Below are 22,246 nucleotides of genomic sequence, written 5' to 3'. Positions count from 1 at the left end.
CAGACTTGGAATGCTCCACAAGAGTAGTACTTACTACTACGTAGTTTTGAAGAAGTATCAAAGTAGGAGAAGAGTGAATCTAGCTCATCAGGACAGAACAGAGACTCCCTCCTGGCCTCGTCGCTATTTACAGCAATCACTGGGGACATGCAAGTTAGCAAAGCACAAAGCAGGCCATAAGAAGGGAAAAGGGCAGGAAAAAACGTTACTGGGAAAAATTTAGGAGGAAAAAACAGGAAGGCTATTAGGTGGTTAATCAGATATTTAGGGCTTTTTGCATGACAGATTTGCAATTCCCATCTCCCCTTTCATTTTAAGCAGTTTTATTCCTTAAGAATATACACATTATGGTTGAACCTTGAACAACACAGGTTTGAACTACGTGGGTCCACCTATACTCAGATTTTTTCAACACTAAATACTACAGTACCACATGATCTGGGATTGGTGGCATCCACGGATGCAGAACCAATGATACAGAGGAACTGCAGAGCAGACATGGAGGAAACGCATACATGGAGGGCCAACTACAAATTATATGAGAAGTTTCAACTGATCGGAGAGTCAGTGCCCCAACCCCCGAGTTGTTCAAGGGTCAAGTGTACCTAGAAATGTGAATTATCAGAACACTACTTAAATTTAACTGTTTTAAAGACAGAGAAATCCAATTTTTCTGTAGGATATACAGAAGGAAACAGTTTTTAGCATTTAAAAAATCTACAACAGCTACTAATTCAGAGATTAAGAAAGTGACTTCAGCTTAAGAAAATATTTATATAGATAACAAGTAAACCGTAATACCTGAACTTTGGGGAGATGCTCTAACTTGTTCACTTGGCCCAAGTTTAGAAATGCTCAGCCTCTTTTCTTCACAACTTTTGGAGACAATCTGTTTTTCCTGCTCAGGAGGTGATGATGATATAGAATATTTATCCACAAATTTTCTCTCCACATATTTTGCTCTGATATACGCCTCCTTCTCCTGTCTGGTTGGTATACATAAAAATGTCATGATGTTCTGCTTAATCTCTTAGCATGGCTAATACTGAAAAGAAGCCATTACATACTGAATTTTTCAAAGAAAGTCACTAAATGTCATACTAGTTAAAACTGAATTTGCAACATTCTACAACATGTTTTCCTTCCCAATATTTAATGAACCATGATTTCATGTTTAAATGAAAAACAAACAATAAAATGAAAAATCACAAGTATTAACATGGCACTCTCTTATTGTCTTAATTTCTATGCTCATTCATTCCCATACATATTCTCTTTTGCTTTTTACAGAATGAAAAACATTACCAAGAAACTATTAAAATTTACAGAAGTTAACTTTAATTCCAGTTTTACTCCGATAAATAATGTCACATACTGAACTATCACTAGTCATGACCATAATTCTTCGTAAGACAACTACTTCAAAACAACATAGCATTTCTAACTTAAGGGGGACCAAAAAAGGTATCACATTTAAAATTTTTGATTTATGATACAACTATAAAACACCAAGTTTGTTCTATACCTTTTCTTACTTACATCTTTCTAAAATGCCTAGGTCTTTGGCTAAAATAGGATATCTCAAGGTCTGAAATAACTCAAACAGACATGCTTTAGCAAAAAAAATAAGAATCTGATTTAAGTGGTATTGGTTTAGAGGGCAATAACTTTTAAAAAGTATTAATTATCATAAAAATATAATCAAACATAGGATTATGGCAAATAAAATTTTAATATCTAATATAAAGAATCATAAAGTCTAAAAATAACATGAACAACAAAACTAATTATCTACCTTGAAGGCGGCCACTTCGTTCAGAGTCTCCATATATAGAATTGGAAGTAAAATTTCAAACAGAGTAATTAAGTAAGTACTCTCCCCTACCAGAAGCTACCCTTTTCATCTGTAATTCTTCAATATAATAATGCCATGTATGAAATACATAATTAACAAATATTTGCAGAACGAAGTCAAACAATGTGATACATTCATTGTAGGTAGTAGAAACTTGATCCTTGGAGACATTAATGAACAGATTAACTCTTTTTAAAGGCCTGCCACTAACAGAACTTTGTCTCCTTTAACTGCTAAGAGTTTTTATATTCCTATGTGGAGCCTTTTTTTTTAAAATTAATTTATTTTTAATTTATTTATTTCTGGCTACTTTGGGTCTTTGTTGCTGTGCGCGGACTTTCTCTAGTTGTGGCGAGCGGGGGCTACTCTTCAATGCAGTGTGCGGGCTTCTCATTGTGGTGGCTTCTCTTGTGGAGCACGGGCTCTAGGCGTGCAGGCTTCAGTAGTTGTGGCATGCAGGTTCAGTAGTTGTGGCCCACGGGCTTAGTTGCTCCGCGGCATGTGGGATCTTCCTGGGCCAGGGCTCGAACCTGTGTCCCCTGCATTGGCAAGCGGATTCTTAACCACTGCGCCACCAGGGAAGCCCCGGAGCCTTAATTTTTAAGATTCTCTCTCATCTGGAGACTATAATTTATTATCTGACTAGTAAAATATAATTATCTAATTAACAAACCCAAGAGAGACACAGCCACATTTTAACAGAAGCAGTAATGATCTCTTCTGAACAGTCTGCTTCAATAATACATATCAATTAAAGTGAAATAAAATAACAGCTATATTCAAGATGGTGGGGGGGGGAATGAGGTAACACATTAACACAACAGTACCTTTGTCCTGGTTGCGGTTTCTTTATTCCCATTTTTTCCACATTAGCTTCATAAACTCTATTCATAACATCATTCCCCAACTCACACATAAGCTGTTTGGCAGAAAGACAGAAAATAAGCAATAATTTCCTAAAAAACACTGTATAAATCCTTAAGCAAACAGAGCTACTTAGTTCTTTTTGCATGTTCTGCAAACGCTCATTTCACAAAGATGCTTAAATTTAAAACAAAAGGAGACAAGGACTGAGAGCAATATCACCATTTTGCCATTCTTCACCAGAATACCTCCCCTAGAAGATTACTACTCCTCAAGAAAGCGTTTCTCCTCACCCATCTTCTACCAGATTTCTATCCCTTACTGTGGCTAGCACAAGGCTACACATTCACAACATCTGCTAAGTTAACTGAAAAAAGAAGCCTAAGTCCAGACACGGTAAGGTTTAAACAACTCAGAATTGAAGCAAACTATTTTCTCCTTACACTTTATTTATAAGTATTTCTAAATATTTTTTTAAGTCTCAATATTTTTTAAATGTATCAGACAATTGTGTTTCAACCAAAGCTTCTAAACTGAATCCACTGAGTTCATATCTACACGCAAAGTTGATGCAGAAATTAGATTGCTAGCCCCCACCCCCCACTTTCTTCTACTTTGAATTCATAACAATTTATGGAATCTATCGAAATAGGGCTCTACCACAGGAGCCAACTTAATCACTTTCATTTAGACGTTTCCACAGTGATTCCACAAAGAAAACTTTTTACTTTACTTAATTGACAGGATTATTGGTTTATTTATGGATTGAAATAAAAACACCAGCACATTAAGAACACAATTTTCAGACAGAAATAAATGTAGGATACACTACAACCTTTAAACAAATGTATATTTTTTACAGTATGGTAAACTAAATGGTGGGAATTAAAATGGGTATACTATTAACCAGTATAAATTTTGTAAATATTAAAAACCCAGTTGTGATATAAAATCATTTATGACATTTTCATAGATATGAATCCTTACACAGGAAAAAGGATGTCTTAGTCTGATGACTACTACCCCTTAAAAATGTAAATTTGCAAATGTGTTATGCTAAAATATGCAATGATAATGACATGCTATACCAATCCATCACGCAGCTCACTATAGCAATATCTAATATTTTTAACAAGAATTTATGTAATTATAAAATATAAAATTAAGGCACAGAATCTAAGATAATTTGTGAGAAAACATAAAAATGCAGGGTGCTGGTTTCCTTAAAAAGTGAACTGACAGGGCTTCCCTGGTGGCGCAGTGGTTAAGAGTCCGCCTGCCGATGCAGGGGACACGGGTTCTTGCCCCGGTCCGGGAGGATCCCACATGCCATGGAGCGGCTTGGTCCATGAGCCATGGCCGCTGAGCCTGCGTGTCCAGAGCCTGTGCTCCGCAATGGGAGAGGGCCACAACAGTGAAAGGCCCGCGTACCGCAAAAAAAAAAAAAGTGAACTGACATGGAGTTAAGAGTGCTACATAATAAGCTTAGCAATTTAAAAAACCAATAACAAAACATCAGATTTGCCAAAATAACATCAGATATGTTCCAATACAATTTAATTCACTGTTAGCACTGAGAAACTCACACATTTGTAAAACCAGATTCTAAAATCTTGACTTTGGGGGATTCCCTGGCAGTCCAGTGGTTAGAACTCTGCCTTTCCACTGCAGGGGGCATGGGTTCAATCCCTGGTAGGGGAACTAAGATCCTGCACAGCTATGTGGCAAAAAAATAAATAAATAAATAAAATCTTGACTTTTATGTGAAAACATAAAATATTTTTAAGCAAATATTCATTTTACCTTTAAAAGTTCAGGCTCCCAGGTGTCTAAAGTTAAAGATCGTACTTTTGAAAAGTGAACTCCAAGACTCCTAAGTGGGGAAAAAAAAAAGACTGCATTAATATATAAAACTTTCAAGTCTCTATTTGCACATTATGCAAGTTATTTTTCTCTCTTAATGTGACATAGTCTCTAATATAGGCCTCAACACATACATAAATAGGGATAGATCTTCTAGTTAATAATGAATGGTGAATCAAAGTCCTCAAAAGTACTTCACAAACCAGAATTTTATCCACTTCATAAAAGATACAAAAACACACTGGCAGTCAAACTAGGCAAGTGGGAAAGGTCCTCTAACCAATGAGACACAGTAATTTACAATATGTGTTTAACGGAAAGAAGTCTCTCATCCTGGGCAGGCCTACCCACCGGTGAATCCCAGAACACTCGATACACAGGGTGATGCCCAGGTTGATGCTGGCCCACCGTGGGTCTGCCAGACCACAGTCACAACAGCTGGCATTGCCAGGAATACACTGGACTCGCTGCAATGCACTTTCTCCTTTCAATAATTTATCTTTTGACTCATTTCCAGAATCCAGGCTTCCCGTGGATGGAGATGATTTCTTATCCAGCTTCTAAAAGAATTAAGAATTATTAAAAAAAAAAAAAAAAAAAAAAAGGATTGTAATACTACGTTGCACACTGCATGCTCCAAACAAATGCTTCTAATCAACAAATTGAAGGCCTATTACGGGCCTAAGCCAGGCACTGTTCTAAGCACCGGGGATTCAAGGATGAAAAGATATAGTTTCCTCCATCAATTGGCCTTTAGTCTTGTGGGGAGAAACACATTAATATTGAAAAATAACCCGACACAATGAATGTATGTACAAGATAAAATGGCAAAGAGAAAGGGGAACAGTAAATTAACACGCAGGATGAGACACAGAGAGAGTACACGTGAGACTATAAAGACTCAAGAATAAAATAAATACTATTTTATACCAAGTTTTTCCAAGGTATTCAATGAACTGCAAGCAAGTTGTTTCAATTACTGCAGTGAATTACTGAAAATGATATGGCCTTTTACTAATGAGGAGATCAATTGCATAATTATAATTACGAGTGAATCAACAACAGAATGCACGATGTCTAAAATCTCAGGCGAAAGGGGGAGAAAAGCAAAGGTGGTAGATAAGCAAAAAGCTAATTTTTTAAGTGAACAACAAAGTCTATACCAATAACGACCAAATACAAACATGTAGTTTGGGGATCCTGAGCAATTAAAGATATGACCTAAAAAGTCTTCTGGTTTAAAAACATTTCAACAAGCCAGTATTTTAGTATAAGATCAACAGAAATATAATTTGGCCCCTGTCTTGCCCTTCTTGAAAACTCAGTTCAATAGCCGTTAGGTGGGGCTAAGCAAAGAAAGTGTGGGGATACAGTATGCCAGAGAGGACTCAGCTGGGTGAGGAGCATACCCTCAAATGAGAGTGACCCTGTGCAGGTTGCTGTTCCCAAGCAGCAGAAGGAGGGTATTTGCATAGGGAGACAGCCCAACAAAGGAAATGAGAGCCTGAGGATAGAGAGGAACTACAAAGTGGGAGTGCCACCTAGTGAGAGATGTTAGAGCCTGGCAGGTGGGAAATGGCAGCAGGGAAGGGATATTGGTCACATACAGGGGAACTGATTATGTAACTAAACCTGCTAAAAATAAGTGGGAGCCAGATTTCTCACTGCAGAGAAAGGGCTCATTTATATAAAAAGGGAGAGAGGTAGAACAAACCCTGTTATATTAAATTAGGACTGGAGATACCAACAGGTGCCCTAATGGTTTCAATACAAATAGATACATAAAGTTATACAGATGTAAATGTGTATATGTGTATATATACATGTATATTCCCTTATCTTGGTTTCTACAAACTATTCTCCACGAAAAAGAACTAGGGCAGTTTGCAGAAACTGCTGATTTCAAGGCTAGTACAGAGAAACTACAAGAAGATGAACTCGGAACATCTCATCATGTTAGAAAGTAGAGAACAACTCAAAGATTGTTGGGAACATGTCAAAAGGATACAGAATCCAGAGCTCCACTGGATTGGCCAAACTTGGGTCAATTTGAGAAACAAAACAAATAATGATAGTAATGAATTATAATACATTGAATAAAATAGAGGCCTATATTGATATAATTATATTTTAAAATTTAAAGCCTGATGAGGAACAGAATATCTACATAGTCTCAAAGTACCCCCCCACACACACAAAATACTATTACAAAGATAACATTACAGTAGAGAAGTCTAGCAGACACTACCTTACTCAAGTGATCAAAGTTAACATCACCAATAACGGGACAAATCAAAATCTTGTGCCACCTGAAAGGATGCAGTGAGAAGAACACAGCATCATTTATACAACATTCCTACAAAAGGTGCATAACCTTGTGAGTAAACAAACCAACAATGAGGGACATTCTACAGAAATCTGTAATCTTGAATACAACCAAGGTCAAGAAGGTCAAAGTAAGACTGAGGGGCTATTCCTAACTGAATGAAACTGAAGAGTCATGACAACTAAAAGAGACCTGTGCTTCTGAACTGCATCTTTTTGCTGTAAAGAACATTACTGGGACAACTGTTAAAACAATGATATTTGAGAATTAAATGGAAGTAATGCATCAATGCTCATTTCTTGATTTTGATGACTGTACTATGCTTATACAGGAGAAATGTCCTAATTGTGGGAATTACTCACTAAATTAATAATGGGTGATGGGGCATATGTTAGCAGCTTACTCTGAAACAGTTCAGGGGAAAAAATTGTTTGTATTGTACTTGGAACTTCTCTATAAATTTGAGATTACTTTAAAATTTTTTAAAAAAAGAAATAAAATCTGCTTTACTAAAACATGTTTGATAATGTGAATTAGCTCATAAGCAATTATCATATAGAGAAAGGATGTCAATATAATGCAGAAATCATGTTGGTTCAGTCCCAATTTTTTCTTTATTAGCTAATGCTTTTGGCTGAAAGCAAAGTACACTAACACAGCAGAACTTGGGCTGGCCACCTCAAGGAACACAGGACTGAAAAGGACACCCATCTCCCCATTCTTCTTGGCTCATTTTGGCCATGTGCTATGACTTGAAAGTGTTTACTGCACCATTCTCTCTGATCTTTATGTATTTTGTATATATCACCAAAGCCTCAACCCTTCTGTGCCCTTCCTTTAAGCTATCCTCACCAATTTTTAAAGTTAAGTCCTATCTGTATTCTATATTATAGTGTTCATTTATTAGGAATTTAGCTAGGCTAATATTGGGTTGGCCAAAAAGCTCATTCGGTAGTGAATAAGTTGTTCCATAAAGTTCTTCATGAAAAATGTGTCTTTTATCTTCACTTAAAACCAAACAAACTTTTTGGCCAAGCCAATATTTTTACTGAGATTCTAAAGTTCCAAAAATTATTCAAGTTACAAACTTACACGGTTTTTTAGGTTGGCCCTATCCCTATTTTTCCTGTAATCCCTGCTATTTCTGGTGTATGATTTTGCTAACATAGGTATTTCAGCAACACCACTAGCTCCTTCATCAAGATGATCTGGATACACACCTAAATTTGTTCCCTCTCAAAACTCCGCTAAAAACTAGAGAATTTTTTTAAAGGCAATTACCCAGAGCCCTTAATGGACAAAGTTGTGATAATCTGAATATGAAAAAAGAGTAATTACCGCAATTAATTGGGACCCACTGTATTTACCAAAAATCCATGAGTGTATAATGATATCCCAAAAAACATGTATCTGTCCCCACTTAAGGTAGCTAATAAATCAACCAAATGTGGTAATTAAAAGCAAAAAATTAAGCATTTTATTAAACTAACTAATTGCTCCGTTGATGAAGAAAACCTGTATTTCACACAGGAATGCAGGCGGGAATGACAGAATTAGAAAATCATCATTTTGCAATTCCTAATGAAATTACAAATTCAGTTATAAAACTATTAGATGAATGGTTGATGGAGCATAGATCTTAAAGGGTCAAAGTAACACAAGGTAGATTCTGTTACACAAAATAACAAAGTAGACTGGGAACAAAAAAGGAAATGTAACATGACAATGGAGGGATCATATTGTCATCTCCCTAATCCAATGTGTCTGCTTCATGTTCACACAGAACATTTTCACATTAACAGTGGCTGGATAACAATATTGTATGTCTCCTGTTGCAGCATGAAGTATACACATTATCTACGTTGCAATCTATGAGAAGGAATTCTATAGGAACAAATAGCCTAACCTTTTCAGCACATCATTGTTATGAAAAAAAAGAACTGTTCTAGATGGAAAGACAAGGAACATAAGACCAGATGCAATGCCCAGTCATAGAAGAGATCCTACTTTGTAAAACAGGTTGTAAAAGACATTTTTAGGACAACTGAAGAAACATGCATATAGACTGGGTTACAGACGATATTAAGAAATTACTATTAAGTGTGGAATGACATGATATCTGTAATCTACTTTTAAAAACTTAAGCTTTTTTATTTTAAAAAGTTAAGACATTTATCCACAAGAATAGGGAGAACAGGAAAGAAAATAAGAGCAACAAAACTTGGGGAGCTGAAGAGTGGCTGGATGAATGGTAACTGAGTAGACCAAGGTAAAATCTAAGGAAAGAATAAGAAAAATCTAAGAGTCCATCAATTTATATCACATAATATTCAAACGACTCAAGGATTTATACCAGTTATCTCGGAAGTGGGGATGAAAGTAGGAAGACTGATTGTTTAAGAAGCAGTTAGATCGAAGGTGCCCTCCCCAACACTGCCATTAGTGGACTGCTCTCTACAAAGACACACAAATGACTAGAGGTTTATTCTCTGGGAAAGTAAAACAGAAAGTGACTGGATGGGGTTTACCTAAAAGGTGGAAGGCAGAGGATTAAATTAATGTATACACACCGAATGCTGCGATCCCCAGCCATTAGCTCCAAGCCAGGCCCTTATCCCTATGCAGGAGATTGGTTGAGTCTTCTCTGGGGAATCTTAGCTGAAAAGACTCCAAAGACCCTAACTATGGTTGTTCCTCAACAAATGGTCCACACTTTGCTGAAGCTCACAGTCAACGAAGTCCTAACTGTGTTCTCAGAGCTTCCGAAGAGGTTAGTCCTTATCTTGCAACCATGAGCAGATTACCAGAAAGCCAAGGAAAGCCCCTAATAAAATGGTTCTCAACATTGTCTATACACAGAAAACATTTAGAAAGCTTTTAAAAATATTGATGCCTGGGTCCCAACTCCATTCAATTGTTCTGGGGTGGGACCTAAGCACTGGGATTTTTTAAAGCTTCTTGTGTTATCCTAATGTGTAGTCAAGATTAAGAACCACAACTCTAACACTGCATATTTGAAAAAAGAACAGGTTTATATGTACAAACATTCAGCAAACAAAAAGGATCTCTTGGAAATTAAATATGTGCTAGCAGAACTGAAATATTCAATAGAAGGTTTGGAAGACTAACTGATAAAATCTCCCAGAATGCAGAACAAAAAACACAAAAAATAAGAAAATCATAAGACCAGTCCAGAAATTCCAGAAAAAGAAAACAAAGAAATTGGAGAGGAGGAGGAATACTAAAGACTGGTAACAAGAAAGACTCCAACAACAACTCTGGAAACAAGAAAAACACTGCCATTAAAATTTTTAAGAATAATCATTTCCAACCCAAAAATTCCAAACTCAACCAAACTATCAAACAAATGTGAGGATAGAATACAGACATTTTCAGACATGTACAGATTCACAAATGTCACATTTTCAGGAAGCTAGTGGGGGGAAGTGGTGAGTTCCATTTCTTAAGACTCACTCATGGCCTTGCTCAAAGGAGTTTGTAAACTCACTGGGTAGCTAAAGCCAGACTACAACCCAAGACTCTATATTTAGTTTATCTTCTCCAAGGAGATTTCCACTAAAATATGAGCTTTCCTTTTTTGCTTTTCACCCAGATTTAATTTTAAATACCTTTCACATTCACTGTTTTATTAGAATAATAAAATATTTGGGGAAAAATACTTGCATCAGAATACCTGGGACACATATTGAAATAATGGATTAAACATAAATATATATATTAAATATATATTAAACATATATATAAAATGATAAGTAAAGAGAAATAAGCAAGAGAACTGAATCTACAATTTAGAAATAAAACCCATTTCAATTACAAAAAAAATTATCCTCCATAAAAAAGAAAGTTTTAATAATCATGCAATGTTGCGACTAAAATTAGAAACTTTGTTAATGTATCACTTGGTATTACAATACTGTTTACTAACCTCCGATTCATCACCCTTCTCTCTATAAGCAGTAGCAATACTGGTCTGAACAGCCTTAATCCATGCCTGGCGCAGCTTTTCAGAATCTGCCTGAAGCATACAACTTCTAAAAGGAAATAACATTGTTTTCTCAGATACTAAATTAAACCAAAAAATAAGAAGGTTTACTTTTTTGTCCACTTTGTTATTTAATAATTTTCTAACAAAAACTAATTTCTGTTGAAAGGTTTTATTTCACCTATCTTTACGACAGGGTATGTTCATAAAGAAATCAAGGAACCAATGAAATAAATTACCTACTGAAAACAAATCACCCATTCCTGTATATTAAAAAAAAAAAAAAACTTTAAATTTGCCACATAAAATAACATTAATTTTTTCCATTGGGTAGATATATGAAATAATAGTTATCAAAGAAATTTATCTGATATATGACTTCAGTTCATTACCATGACAGTTAATATGTTTTCACATGGCCACATCAATCATCTTTATAGAATTTAAAGAATACGATACTGGGTAGAAGTTACATAAATATCTGACTTAATATGTGTAATCATTAATTATTAAAATTTACTTTTAGTGCACTTTTTTCCTCTTTAGCTCATATAATCACAACTGCAACACAGATCTCTCTGTATTCTGGAAAATTCTTTAAGACAAGCTATGGAAACATAAAAGCAACTCTCAAATTCTTTAGAACCACTCACTTTGTTGGAGAGACCACCTCAAAGCAGAATCGTCGTTCTATGTCCTCACAATGTTTCACTGTACAGAGCCTTAGATCTTCTACCACCACAGTGGGATTATCCTACAATAAGGAAACAAAACTCCTATATTTATCAACCTAGGTTTTAAATACCGACTACCAATAAAAACATACTTAAAAACAGTACTTGGAATAAATGGTCTAATTTTAAAGGTTTATATTTTATCTTATTTTAGGTTAGAAATAGGAGTTATCAACATAGATATAACTAATAAAGGTAATTCTGCCCTGTTAATAATTTTATCTGCCTCATAAAACTGCTGTATAAGAATTAAATGAAATAGTTTATATAAACTTAGTCCAACACTTGGTAGTTAATTAGCAAGTGCTCAATGAATGTTAGCTTTCTGTTCATTTTCTTCTATTTTCTTTCATATCGATTTCTCTCCTGATCCTTACTCACATATAATAAAAGCTACTTTCCTCCAAAACAAGAAGCCTTTCATGAGTCAAGTTTAAATAACTGAAAGAAAAATAAGAAGCCTATACGTGCTTCTTAAAATACCTAAGAAAATGAGAAATTTTAAATCATTTTTTAGTACTTAATAAAAAAATAAACTCAAAACCAAGCTTATCAGAGTAGAAATAACCATGGACTAATTAGTTAGAATAAAGAACTTCTATGGAATAAACCTGCTACCATAGAATAGCAAGTAAAATTTCACATTGTGTCATCTCAAGAGTAAAGTGGATATTTGAAATTTACAGGTGAATACATCATTCATAAAGACTAACTAGGTAAAAATCAAGTCATCATTACTAATAGTTCTTTTTCTCTAATTATCTTTAACATTCTCAAGTCACATATAATCTCATTATGCCTTTCCATTAAATAAAAATACCTCACTCTTAAAATCAGGTTCAGGAAAACAAACATGTAAAAACAATGTTAACAAATTTAAAAGTTTCTATTTAAATTAATTCAAGCTTACACTTTAATGTAATTATTAACCTTTCTCCATTACCACTTTTGGCCCTAAGGTGATATTTCTTAAAAGGCACCCTTTCCTTCAGCATCAAAACAGTACTAGGGAATTCCTGTCTCACAGCTGGACAAAGAAACATGTGAAGGAATAAAAGTAATAATCCTGGGACACAGAAAAATCCATCTCAAAGCTAGGAACTAAGAATTCAGGACACAATGTTGACACTTTCCACTTCTGAGTCCTCTTATACATACACAAACATAAAACTAATAAACAGTAATCTTGCACACATTCATATTTATGGACTTCAATGCTTTACCAAAAGGAACAGTTAAAAAACTTAAACTGGGGACTCGATGGGTTTTCACTAATTAACAAAACACCTACCTTAAACTTTTTCTGGTAAACCAACTGATTATTCTGTATTGAAAACCAGCGTCTAAATAAATACAAAATAGATTACGTTTTCACAAACATAATTTATTTCAGTTGTTGTTAGAAAAGAAATATTGGGGAAAGCACTAGAAAATCAGTTTATGGTAATTATGTTTTTAGAAGTGCATTGTTTTGTTTTGCTTTATATAAACTGATGTCAATGAGATAGATAACTACTGAAAGTAAAAAAACAATTTCAGGCAATTTTAAAACCACAGATTAGGAAAATAAAATTACTATATTTTGATTCATTTTTATGTCAGAAATTTGTATCCTAACAAAAGTTGTCATCCTTTATGTCATTACCAAATAATAATTGTTTTAAAATAAAAATTTAGCTTTTTGAGCTTCCTCAAAAATAACTAAATCTTTCCCCCAAAATAATTTGCTTTTGTTATAAACTAGAAATAAAATTATATTATTAATAAGACTTCATTTGTATACAATAAAAGACTGAAATAAATGGTGCTTTGTTTTCAACCTTTCTGAAGCTAATTCAGCATTTGATTTGTTAAGCAAAACAGAAAATTGTATCATCCTTTTAGAACTGACATCACAGGAGGATAGGTGCCAATTCACTTGGGCTTACTTTCAAGTAAAATACTTCTAAGCAGAATAATCAAAGTTATGACTAAAAATGAGTCACCCAACTATTGTTCTGCTCATTACTATACATTAATTGGCAAACACTTTACTTGCAATCTTCTTTAGAAGAAAAAACTAAGCTACGTATGGCATATTTACTAATTCTAATTTATTAAAACAGTAAAAGGACCTAAAGACTTACAAAAAAAAAATCACAGCCAAAAGCCATTCATAAAAGGAAGCAAAAACTCTCATCAAGCATGAAAGGTAAAACAGTATTTGAGTCATTATTTTAAAATTAGTTTCATGTGAGATGATTTCTATCATAAACATTAGTTATTAATCTATCAGCAGATAGAGATTCTACCTTTTCATTGATACTAATACAAAGCACTAAAAATTGTATTTAGACATATTTAGAATTTCTATTTTAAAAAATTAAGTTAATTCTCCAAAGCTGAGAAAATGATTAGATGCTTTTCTATTTTTAAGCTAGACAGATTGTTAGGTTTTCTTGCTATTTAAAAAGGTATCACTGTTACCATTAAAATAGAGACTGTTAAATAAGCATCTAGATAAAACCAAGTGGGTTGCCTCTAAATGCAAATCATCAAGAGGTGAGCTAGAAAAGGAAGAACTTCTGGGTCTCTTTGCTTTGGAACACATGGTTGGTTAGAAATGTTAAAGGAAATACCTCCAAACAAACAAAATGGTGCAGCCCTGCCACATGGGATGACATGCAATGGAAACAATCTCTGATATTGATTAAAGTGTTTTTTAAAAAAATCATTTGAAGTAGCGTAAACCATATTAATAAAAATTCTTATATTTTATATATAGTAATCATATTATATAATTTGATGAAAAACTACAATGAATTTTATTGCACAATGGAAAAACATCCATGTAAACTTTTCATGCTTCTGAGGTCTTCAAAAAATAAATTTCTTTTGACCTGCTGAATCTTAGAATAGCCTCTAAACATAAATAACAAAATACTAGATAAAAACTTAATTTTTTTTCTTAGAGACAATTTCCTCTGATTATTAACTTTATAGATCATTTGTATTTCTGAAACTCAGCTCCCCTACCATCTATCTGCTTCTGGGTAACTTTCTCACATCATTAGTTTTTGTATACACTATAAATTCATCTTAATTTGACATCTCCTAAGGAAAAACAATCCCACAATATATCCTAGGTAGAAAAATATTTTAATTACTAAGATCAGTATGTCTTATGATACTATCTCCCCTCCTCTGCCACTAAAAAAAGAAAAAAGAGCTAACTTTACTCATTTACACGGATGAAGACCTTAATCAGGTAAGTAAAATAAAATATAATTTTAAATTGCTCCTGTAGGATAATCCTAGTTATTATTAACAATTTTAATAAAAGGAAAAATGAGACAGTTCATAGTCTATGCGATATGCAAAAATATTTAATATTTTTCAAGTTCATGCTACCTGCAATTTAAAGATTCTTTAAAAGGTAATTAAATAATAAAAAAGACAAATGTTGGAAAGCATTGTGCTGACAACTACACTATATTCTGCAAGATTCACAAACTGACCACAAAGCCAAAATATAAAAGTTTTTAAAAAGGAAAATTTCTTGGTTTTAAGAAAACTAAGACACCACTTTATATCTATCTCAAACTGAGATAACATAATAAAGATTTTAGACCAAAATATTACATTCATAAACAAATATTATTAATTTTTAAATACCAATGAGAGCCATAGGATGACAGAATTTTGGTGGGGAGGGAATACATTAAAAAAGAAATCAAGTATCTTTTACAATTTTTGAGCACTTAGTCCCGGAACTCAAAATCAAGAACATGGGTAAAAGTCAGACTTCTAAATCTGTAGAAGCTTTATCACTAAAACTATACAGATGATGGATTCATGCACACATTTGGCACATAGGTGCCAAAAAGGTGAACATTTAACAAAATTAAAAGCTTGAACATGTACATGTTCCTTTATCTAAAATTCAATTTAGTTTTTCACAAGGAAAAAGACCAAAATGGTAAAACAAACAAAAGCTAGGAACTGACAATGTTTCCTTTAAACATAATTAATAAGGTGATTACCAAAGGGGCTAATTCCTAATTACCATTTAAAAAATTTAAAAAGCACTTACTAGCTTATTTCCCTTAAAAAATACAGACACATATATATATAAAGGTATTCATATTACTCAATCTATATCTTCTTTGGATAACTATATACATATCAAATGTTCTTTTCCAGATTAAAACAAATTGAGGAGATAAGCAATGAAAAGGTATAATTCCATTCCTCAAATAAGTTGTTTACACTTTCTTCCCAATTTAAAACATGAGACTTTATATCCATTGCAAGTAATCCAATTGAAATGCAGGTTAATTATGAGCTTTCTCGTGCCAAAGAGGAAACTGGAGTAAGGTAGGGGTGAGGGGAAGGAAGCCATTTGGTACCTGATATGATCGGGCTTTTTCCTGTCATGTGAAAAAATGGGGCAGGATTAAAACATACGGGAAAGGTGGTAAAAGAATGAAAACGCAAATGTGCAAAATAAGCAAAAGACTAGCATGATATGAAAATAAAGCAAGAATTAAAGGAACCAGCTTAAGCTCATAACCTAACAAAAGAGTCAAAAGTATCTGTTGTATTTTGCTCACATATTATACATACATGCATTTATACAGTTAATTCCAATTCTTAGGGATCTGAAATGCTAATATTTCAGAAATATTCAAAATTTTCTTCAAAGCATTATGGTATAGAAGGTTCTGGTAGGACTTAGCACACTCTGCTATTATTTTCTGCCTCTATGGTCATAGCTGTAAAATATAAATAGTACCTTTCCTCATCTTAAAAATTTAAAGGAAATAATCACTACAGTTATATATATATATATATATATATATAAACCTGAAACAAATGAGAACTTTCCATAAGGAAAAGTTCCTCCCATCTGCTCACCCTCTTTTTGTCAAATGATAGTGGAGACTCTAAGGCCACACATAAGTAGAGTTTATCTTTAATCTATCTATACACTTCTTATCTGTATCTGTACTAGATTAAGATACTATATAATACATTTTATGCTTTTAGCTATATTTTCTAATTCAACAAAGACTGAGCACAGCATGTAATTATTCAACTTCTTTATTCGTTTTAACACCTCACTACTAAATAATGTTAATATTTAATTATTTTCCTTGTTCCTTCATCTTTTCTAAATTTATCATTAAAAGCAAAAGAGATATACAGGTATTAGTAATCCATCTAGCACTGACTTGAGCTTGAAGTAAAGCTGACACACTGAGAAGATGGCCTGGTATGGAAAGACTATTTTGTAGATATCACATCATCAAAAAATGTATATTATAGACATATAAAAATCTTAAGAGACACCAGAAATCTGAAGCCAACCAGAAACAAGCTCAACAATTCACATAAGACATAAAACGTTTCACTCCTTACGCTATTTCAATCATATCACACAAAATACCATCTCTTTGGTTAAATTTCAGATCATAGAATGATGCTTTCAAGATATACTTAGATTTTATGAAACACAGGGTCAGGTTTTAAAACTACCTGGGAATTCCTAGTCAAATTCACATTTCCCTCAGGAAGATCTTTTTAAAAAGTTCCTTTTGAAAATATTGTATGCTTCTACTCCATAAAACTATAGACAATGGCAAATTTGTCATATGATTGGCACCTTATAGTAACTACAAGAAAGTATGTTTCCTAAAACTAATCCACAAACAATTAAAAAAAAACAAAAACAAACGTAAACGGTGGGCAGAAAAAAATCTGTACATTTGAACAGTTGAATTCCTGGATTTTTAAAGCTAAGGCACAAATATCACAAATACACAGTCTTTTATTCAGAGGCTCGTAGAATATATTAAATCAAGCTAGATAGAGAACTAACTAGAGAAGCAGGGCAGAGTCTGGAAGTCATATACAGGCAAAGGGAAATTATTTGCATGTACTTCCTAACATTAGATTTTTGGTAACCTCATATAAAAAAATTTAGATACATTCCAAATTTTTAAAATTGAAAAGCAGAAGAGAATTCTAAATAACATTTAATAGATAACTCTTTCTTTCTTCTCCCTTTTACAGCTACTGACCTATAACCTAGAAAATACTTAAGACTTCTGTTGCAAGGTTTTGACTTTTGTTTTTGTTTTTGAAAAGGGATTTGTATAATGTTTATATGCTATATTCCTTAGAAGTCTGCCTTTAACTACTGTTGTCATCAAAATATTCTTTAAAGGTGTATGAAAATGAAACTAATTTGCTATGCATAATTTATTCCTAATAATGCAAATGGATTAGGAAGGTTTTTAAAAATATTTTTTAAGCTATTTTTTTGTTGTTGTTATTGAAGTTGTATTTTGTCTTATCAAAATACAGATTGTGGGCTTCCCTGGTGGCGCAGTGGTTGAGAGTCCGCCTGCTGATGCAGGGGACACGGGTTCGTGGCCCGGTCTGGGAAGATCCCACATGCCGTGGAGCGGCTGGGCCCGTGAGCCATGGCCGCTGAGCCTGTACGTTCGGAGCCTGTGCTCCGCAACAGGAGAGGCCACAACAGTGAGAGGCCCGCGTACCGCAAAAAAATAAAAAATAAAAATTCAGATTGTTTGGAATTTCCATAGCAAGTTTTTTCTTTCTTTTTTTGACATTTCCTTTATGTTTTATTTTATTTTTTTTGGCCTCGTGTAATATGGTATCTTAGTTCCCCGACCAGGGATCGAACCTGCCCGCCCCTGCACTGGAAGCACGGAGTCTTAATTCTGGGTTGATCCACTGTCGTCTGACCTTGGTCGTTTCTTGACTATCTGCCATAGCAAGTTTTTTAATGAGCCAGGTTTTGAGCCTCAATTTTGTCACAAACCAGCTGTCTGACCCTGAATGAGCAACCATCTCCCTGCACTTCCATTTCTTTACTAAAAATTAGGGTGTTAACTACAATCTATGATTCTAATCAATAACTGTCATCCTATCACACAGAAATGGCATTTCCTTTAAAAAGTGGCCTCATTTCCAAAGTTATTGTCTTCCTTACTTGGCAAATGATAGGTAACATATCTACAATTGAGAATTTAATAGTTATTCCCTACTTGATTTTAGTTATGTTTTAATGTCTATGCCAATTAATAAAATTCATGAAACATATAATAAAAAACCAAAAGGTCCATGCTTAAGTCAATTAATGTTCTTCCGTTGTCCTAAATGGGAATGCGATTTTCCACTAACACTTACTGTGCTTCATTTTGAAGTCTGAGAGCATTTCTGATTGGAGTAGTCCATGGAAGTTCATTTCATTTCTTCTTAACATAATGGTACAGTTTCTATGGATTTACTGTATTTTCACTGTGTTAAACTTTAAGGAGGTTGTTTTGAAATCTGAAGGTTAAAATTCAATTCTAACATTACCTCATGAAACCATACTAGTTGAAAAATCTTTATTATAAAAATTTGACAACCACACGATTTTAATTTCCTACTCTGGCTATGGAAATTTGCCAGGAAACGCTTCAAAGATTATTGGCTTAATACAGAATTTTAATTTTTCTTTTTTACTTTATAATAGTTAAAACATTATTTCTTAACCAGACCATCTAGTTGATCCATCTATATTCATGTATTATTTTTAAAGTTCTACATAACTCGGGCTTCCCTGGTGGCGCAGTGGTTGAGAGTCCGCCTGCCGATGCAGGGGACACGGGTTCGTGCCCCAGTCCAGGAAGATCCCACATGCCGTGGAGCGGCTAGGCCCGTGAGCCATGGCTGCTGAGCCTGTGCTCCACAACGGGAGAGGCCACAACAGTGAGAGGCCCACGTGCCGCAAAAAAAAAAAAAAAAAAAAAGTTCTACATAACTCAAAGAGACTTAATATCAAATATTATCATTATTCTTTCCAGTTTATATTCACTCTCAAGTAAAGGAAAATTATTTCAAATACAACACACCATGTACCATTCAAACATCTGACAATATCGAATGCTATGGAAATACTCAATGTATCACTGACATTTGAAAATATCAATAAATTTTTCTATAACCTCATCACCAAGGACTCAAAATTAGTGCACAAGGAATCCATTTCAATGTACTGAATATCCAAGCATAATCATTTCCAGTTAAATTAACAAAAATGTATACTAAATTAAACTTACCAAGAAAATTCTATTTATTTTGCTACTGTCCATTTTATAAAAAGAAAACAATCTATCATTAAGTGAATTCATATCTGTTCAAGCAGCAAATAATATACATTCAACCAATAATATAATAGTGTATCAATTAACCAGAACCCAATACTATTTTCAATTATTACAAAACTGTTCTAACTACTCTTTTTTTTTTTTGCAAGAGGGGAGGCATCCTTGAATAAAAGGCTAATCACTGCTATTCAGAAGAATGATCCTGAGACAATACAATCTTTTTTTTTTGCTTTAATGTCTGAAATTATTCCACTTTATTAATACATAAGAAAATAAAATATTTTACACATTCATTCAAAAGACATTTACTGGATCAATATATATAAAAATCAGTTTAGAAAAAAAAATTTTAAGTTTTCGGTTGGCATCAAGTTTAGAAAAAAGGAGCACCAGCTGCCATACTCACTTCACACATAAAAACAATTCCATATCCTAAAACTCCTGGTTAAAGTTATTGCAAAGATCCAAAGATCAGGATCACCTCACTTAAAGATTCACAAGCCAAAATTAAGTAAAAATGTACATAAACAGCATATAGGGGAGGAACCCAAAGGGAAAAAAAAAAAGCTCACTTGTCATATTCATTCATTATGTTCAAAATATAATTTGCAATCAGATCTATTTGGTAACAAATATGGGAGGAAGCTCACATTTAAAAATTTATTCATTGTAATGATCTAGTCACTACAGACCAAGCAGTATAAAAAGTCTCCTTGCTTCCTGGTTTAAACTTCGCTTAAATTTTAAAATTTAGAATTACTACTGTTACTTTTGACTTGCTTCTTAAGGCCCCTTTCCTAGAAGGGCCTTATCTTATCTTCAATGGACTGGGTTCAGGAAAGTTACTAGGGACTGTGAATTTAGAGAATTATGAAGGAAAGAGTTGCCAAACCAAAGGGAAAGTCAGAAAACTGAGAATATGGAAAGAGCAAGACTAGATTTGAAATATATTACCTGTTCCAAGTTTTGAAGGCATTGCTGGCTCGTTTGAACAGATAACCTTCCATAACAATGCCATTTGCAGCATCTACATTATATTCTAGTTTAGAATCATCACTGGAGAAATCCTAGACAAAATAACACATTAAAAAGTTCATATGATTTTTACTGATTTCCCTAGACAACAAATCTATCCTAGAGAAACAGCTCAAACAGTAAAAAGCTTTGTATTAAGATAGCTATATCAACAATATTCATAAGAAAGCAGGGGAGACCTAAATGTTCAAAAATAGAAGAATGCTTCAACATATTGATGTATTTCAATCCAGTAGACTATTATGCAATAACACAGATGAGTATACAGAATATACATTAAAAGAGAAAAAACAGTATAAATTTTATAAATTATACAGCTTGGGTAAATAAACTGTATATACACTGTGATTAAAAGCACAATATGTATACAAATAGACAAAGGGAATAACTCGATATTCTACAGGTGTTATGTTTAAAATGTTTTCATTTAATCCCAATATTTTATGGTGATGTGTCTGCTAACAATTTTTTTAAAGGAATATGGGTATATTTAATTGGGATTATTTAAATCTACCACTATTTTCTAAATATATTACTATTATGGCAGTTTTTAAAATCTGGTAGAAACAATAACTCCACTGTTTGGGGGTTCAAAAAAGGATTAAAATAAAATTATTTTTGCAAAGGAGAGGCACCACAGTGTGAAGTGAGCATTCCGAGCTCACTTTTTTATGAGGACTATAGAACCACTCATAGTCATTTTTTATCATTCTAATCATTCTAGTTTTCACTTGAATACAATTCAAACTTTCAATTTTCCTCCAAGGATTCATGAAGTTTTGAAATCAGAATTCCCATATTTAAAATATTTCCTGGTGAATTTCCAAAGTAATTTCAACAAAACTGCAAGATTGCTGTGATCCCCAAATTGAAAACTCTAAAAATCAGTCTTGAAACTTTCAAAATTATTTCTGGACCAATAATCAAAATTAGAATGCTATCCTATTAGAGAGTAGTAGACTTTCTGTCTTGAGAAAGATTTTGGTAGAGGCTGGATGACCACCTGCCAGAACGCTGGGATGCGGGGGTCCTGCACTGGAGGGGAAACGGAGTGAGAATCACCTAAGGGCTTTCCAAATCTAAGAGTCTAAGACTATGGAAAGAGGAAACAGACTAACTTCAGAATTAAAAACAAACACTGCTGACATCTCTCAAAATTTAATCATAAAGACATAATAATCCAAAATAATCAAATGAAATAACCTGTAAATAAATTGCTACATTTCTTCCTGCTTTTACTTTGGGGGAAAAAAACAGGGAAATTTTAATTCCTTCATTTAAAATGTACTTGAAGCTATAATTTATTTAATTATGTAGACAGAATTAAGTCAGCAACAGATGTAATTGAGTTTGGCAACATTCTAAAAATTTCATTTGTAACATCGGCATCTTTGCAATGCATTA

General features: G+C 33.6%; 1 protein-coding gene across 2 annotated transcripts in view; it reads right to left on the bottom strand.

Moving 5' to 3' along the window:
- Nucleotides 1-22,246, bottom strand: part of ACAP2 (ArfGAP with coiled-coil, ankyrin repeat and PH domains 2) — a 156,831-nt gene that overhangs the window by 16,268 nt on the left and 118,317 nt on the right. For both annotated transcript variants that reach the window (XM_029213913.1, XM_029213912.1), the window contains exons 10-17: nucleotides 20,762-20,874; nucleotides 12,937-12,988; nucleotides 11,565-11,665; nucleotides 10,855-10,960; nucleotides 4,934-5,142; nucleotides 4,523-4,592; nucleotides 2,683-2,774; nucleotides 802-986 (exon numbers count right to left, since the gene is read on the bottom strand). In XM_029213913.1, the coding sequence (XP_029069746.1) occupies nucleotides 802-986; nucleotides 2,683-2,774; nucleotides 4,523-4,592; nucleotides 4,934-5,142; nucleotides 10,855-10,960; nucleotides 11,565-11,665; nucleotides 12,937-12,988; nucleotides 20,762-20,874 (928 nt within the window). The remainder of the gene's footprint in view (nucleotides 1-801; nucleotides 987-2,682; nucleotides 2,775-4,522; nucleotides 4,593-4,933; nucleotides 5,143-10,854; nucleotides 10,961-11,564; nucleotides 11,666-12,936; nucleotides 12,989-20,761; nucleotides 20,875-22,246) is intronic.

This window comes from Monodon monoceros, unplaced genomic scaffold, assembly GCF_005190385.1.
Source record: "Monodon monoceros isolate NGI ecotype Baffin Bay Population unplaced genomic scaffold, NGI_Narwhal_1 Super_Scaffold_11, whole genome shotgun sequence".
Classification (NCBI taxonomy): domain Eukaryota; kingdom Metazoa; phylum Chordata; class Mammalia; order Artiodactyla; family Monodontidae; genus Monodon; species Monodon monoceros.
Note: the sequence above shows the minus strand (reverse complement) of the source record. Positions and strands in the feature narration are given on the sequence as shown.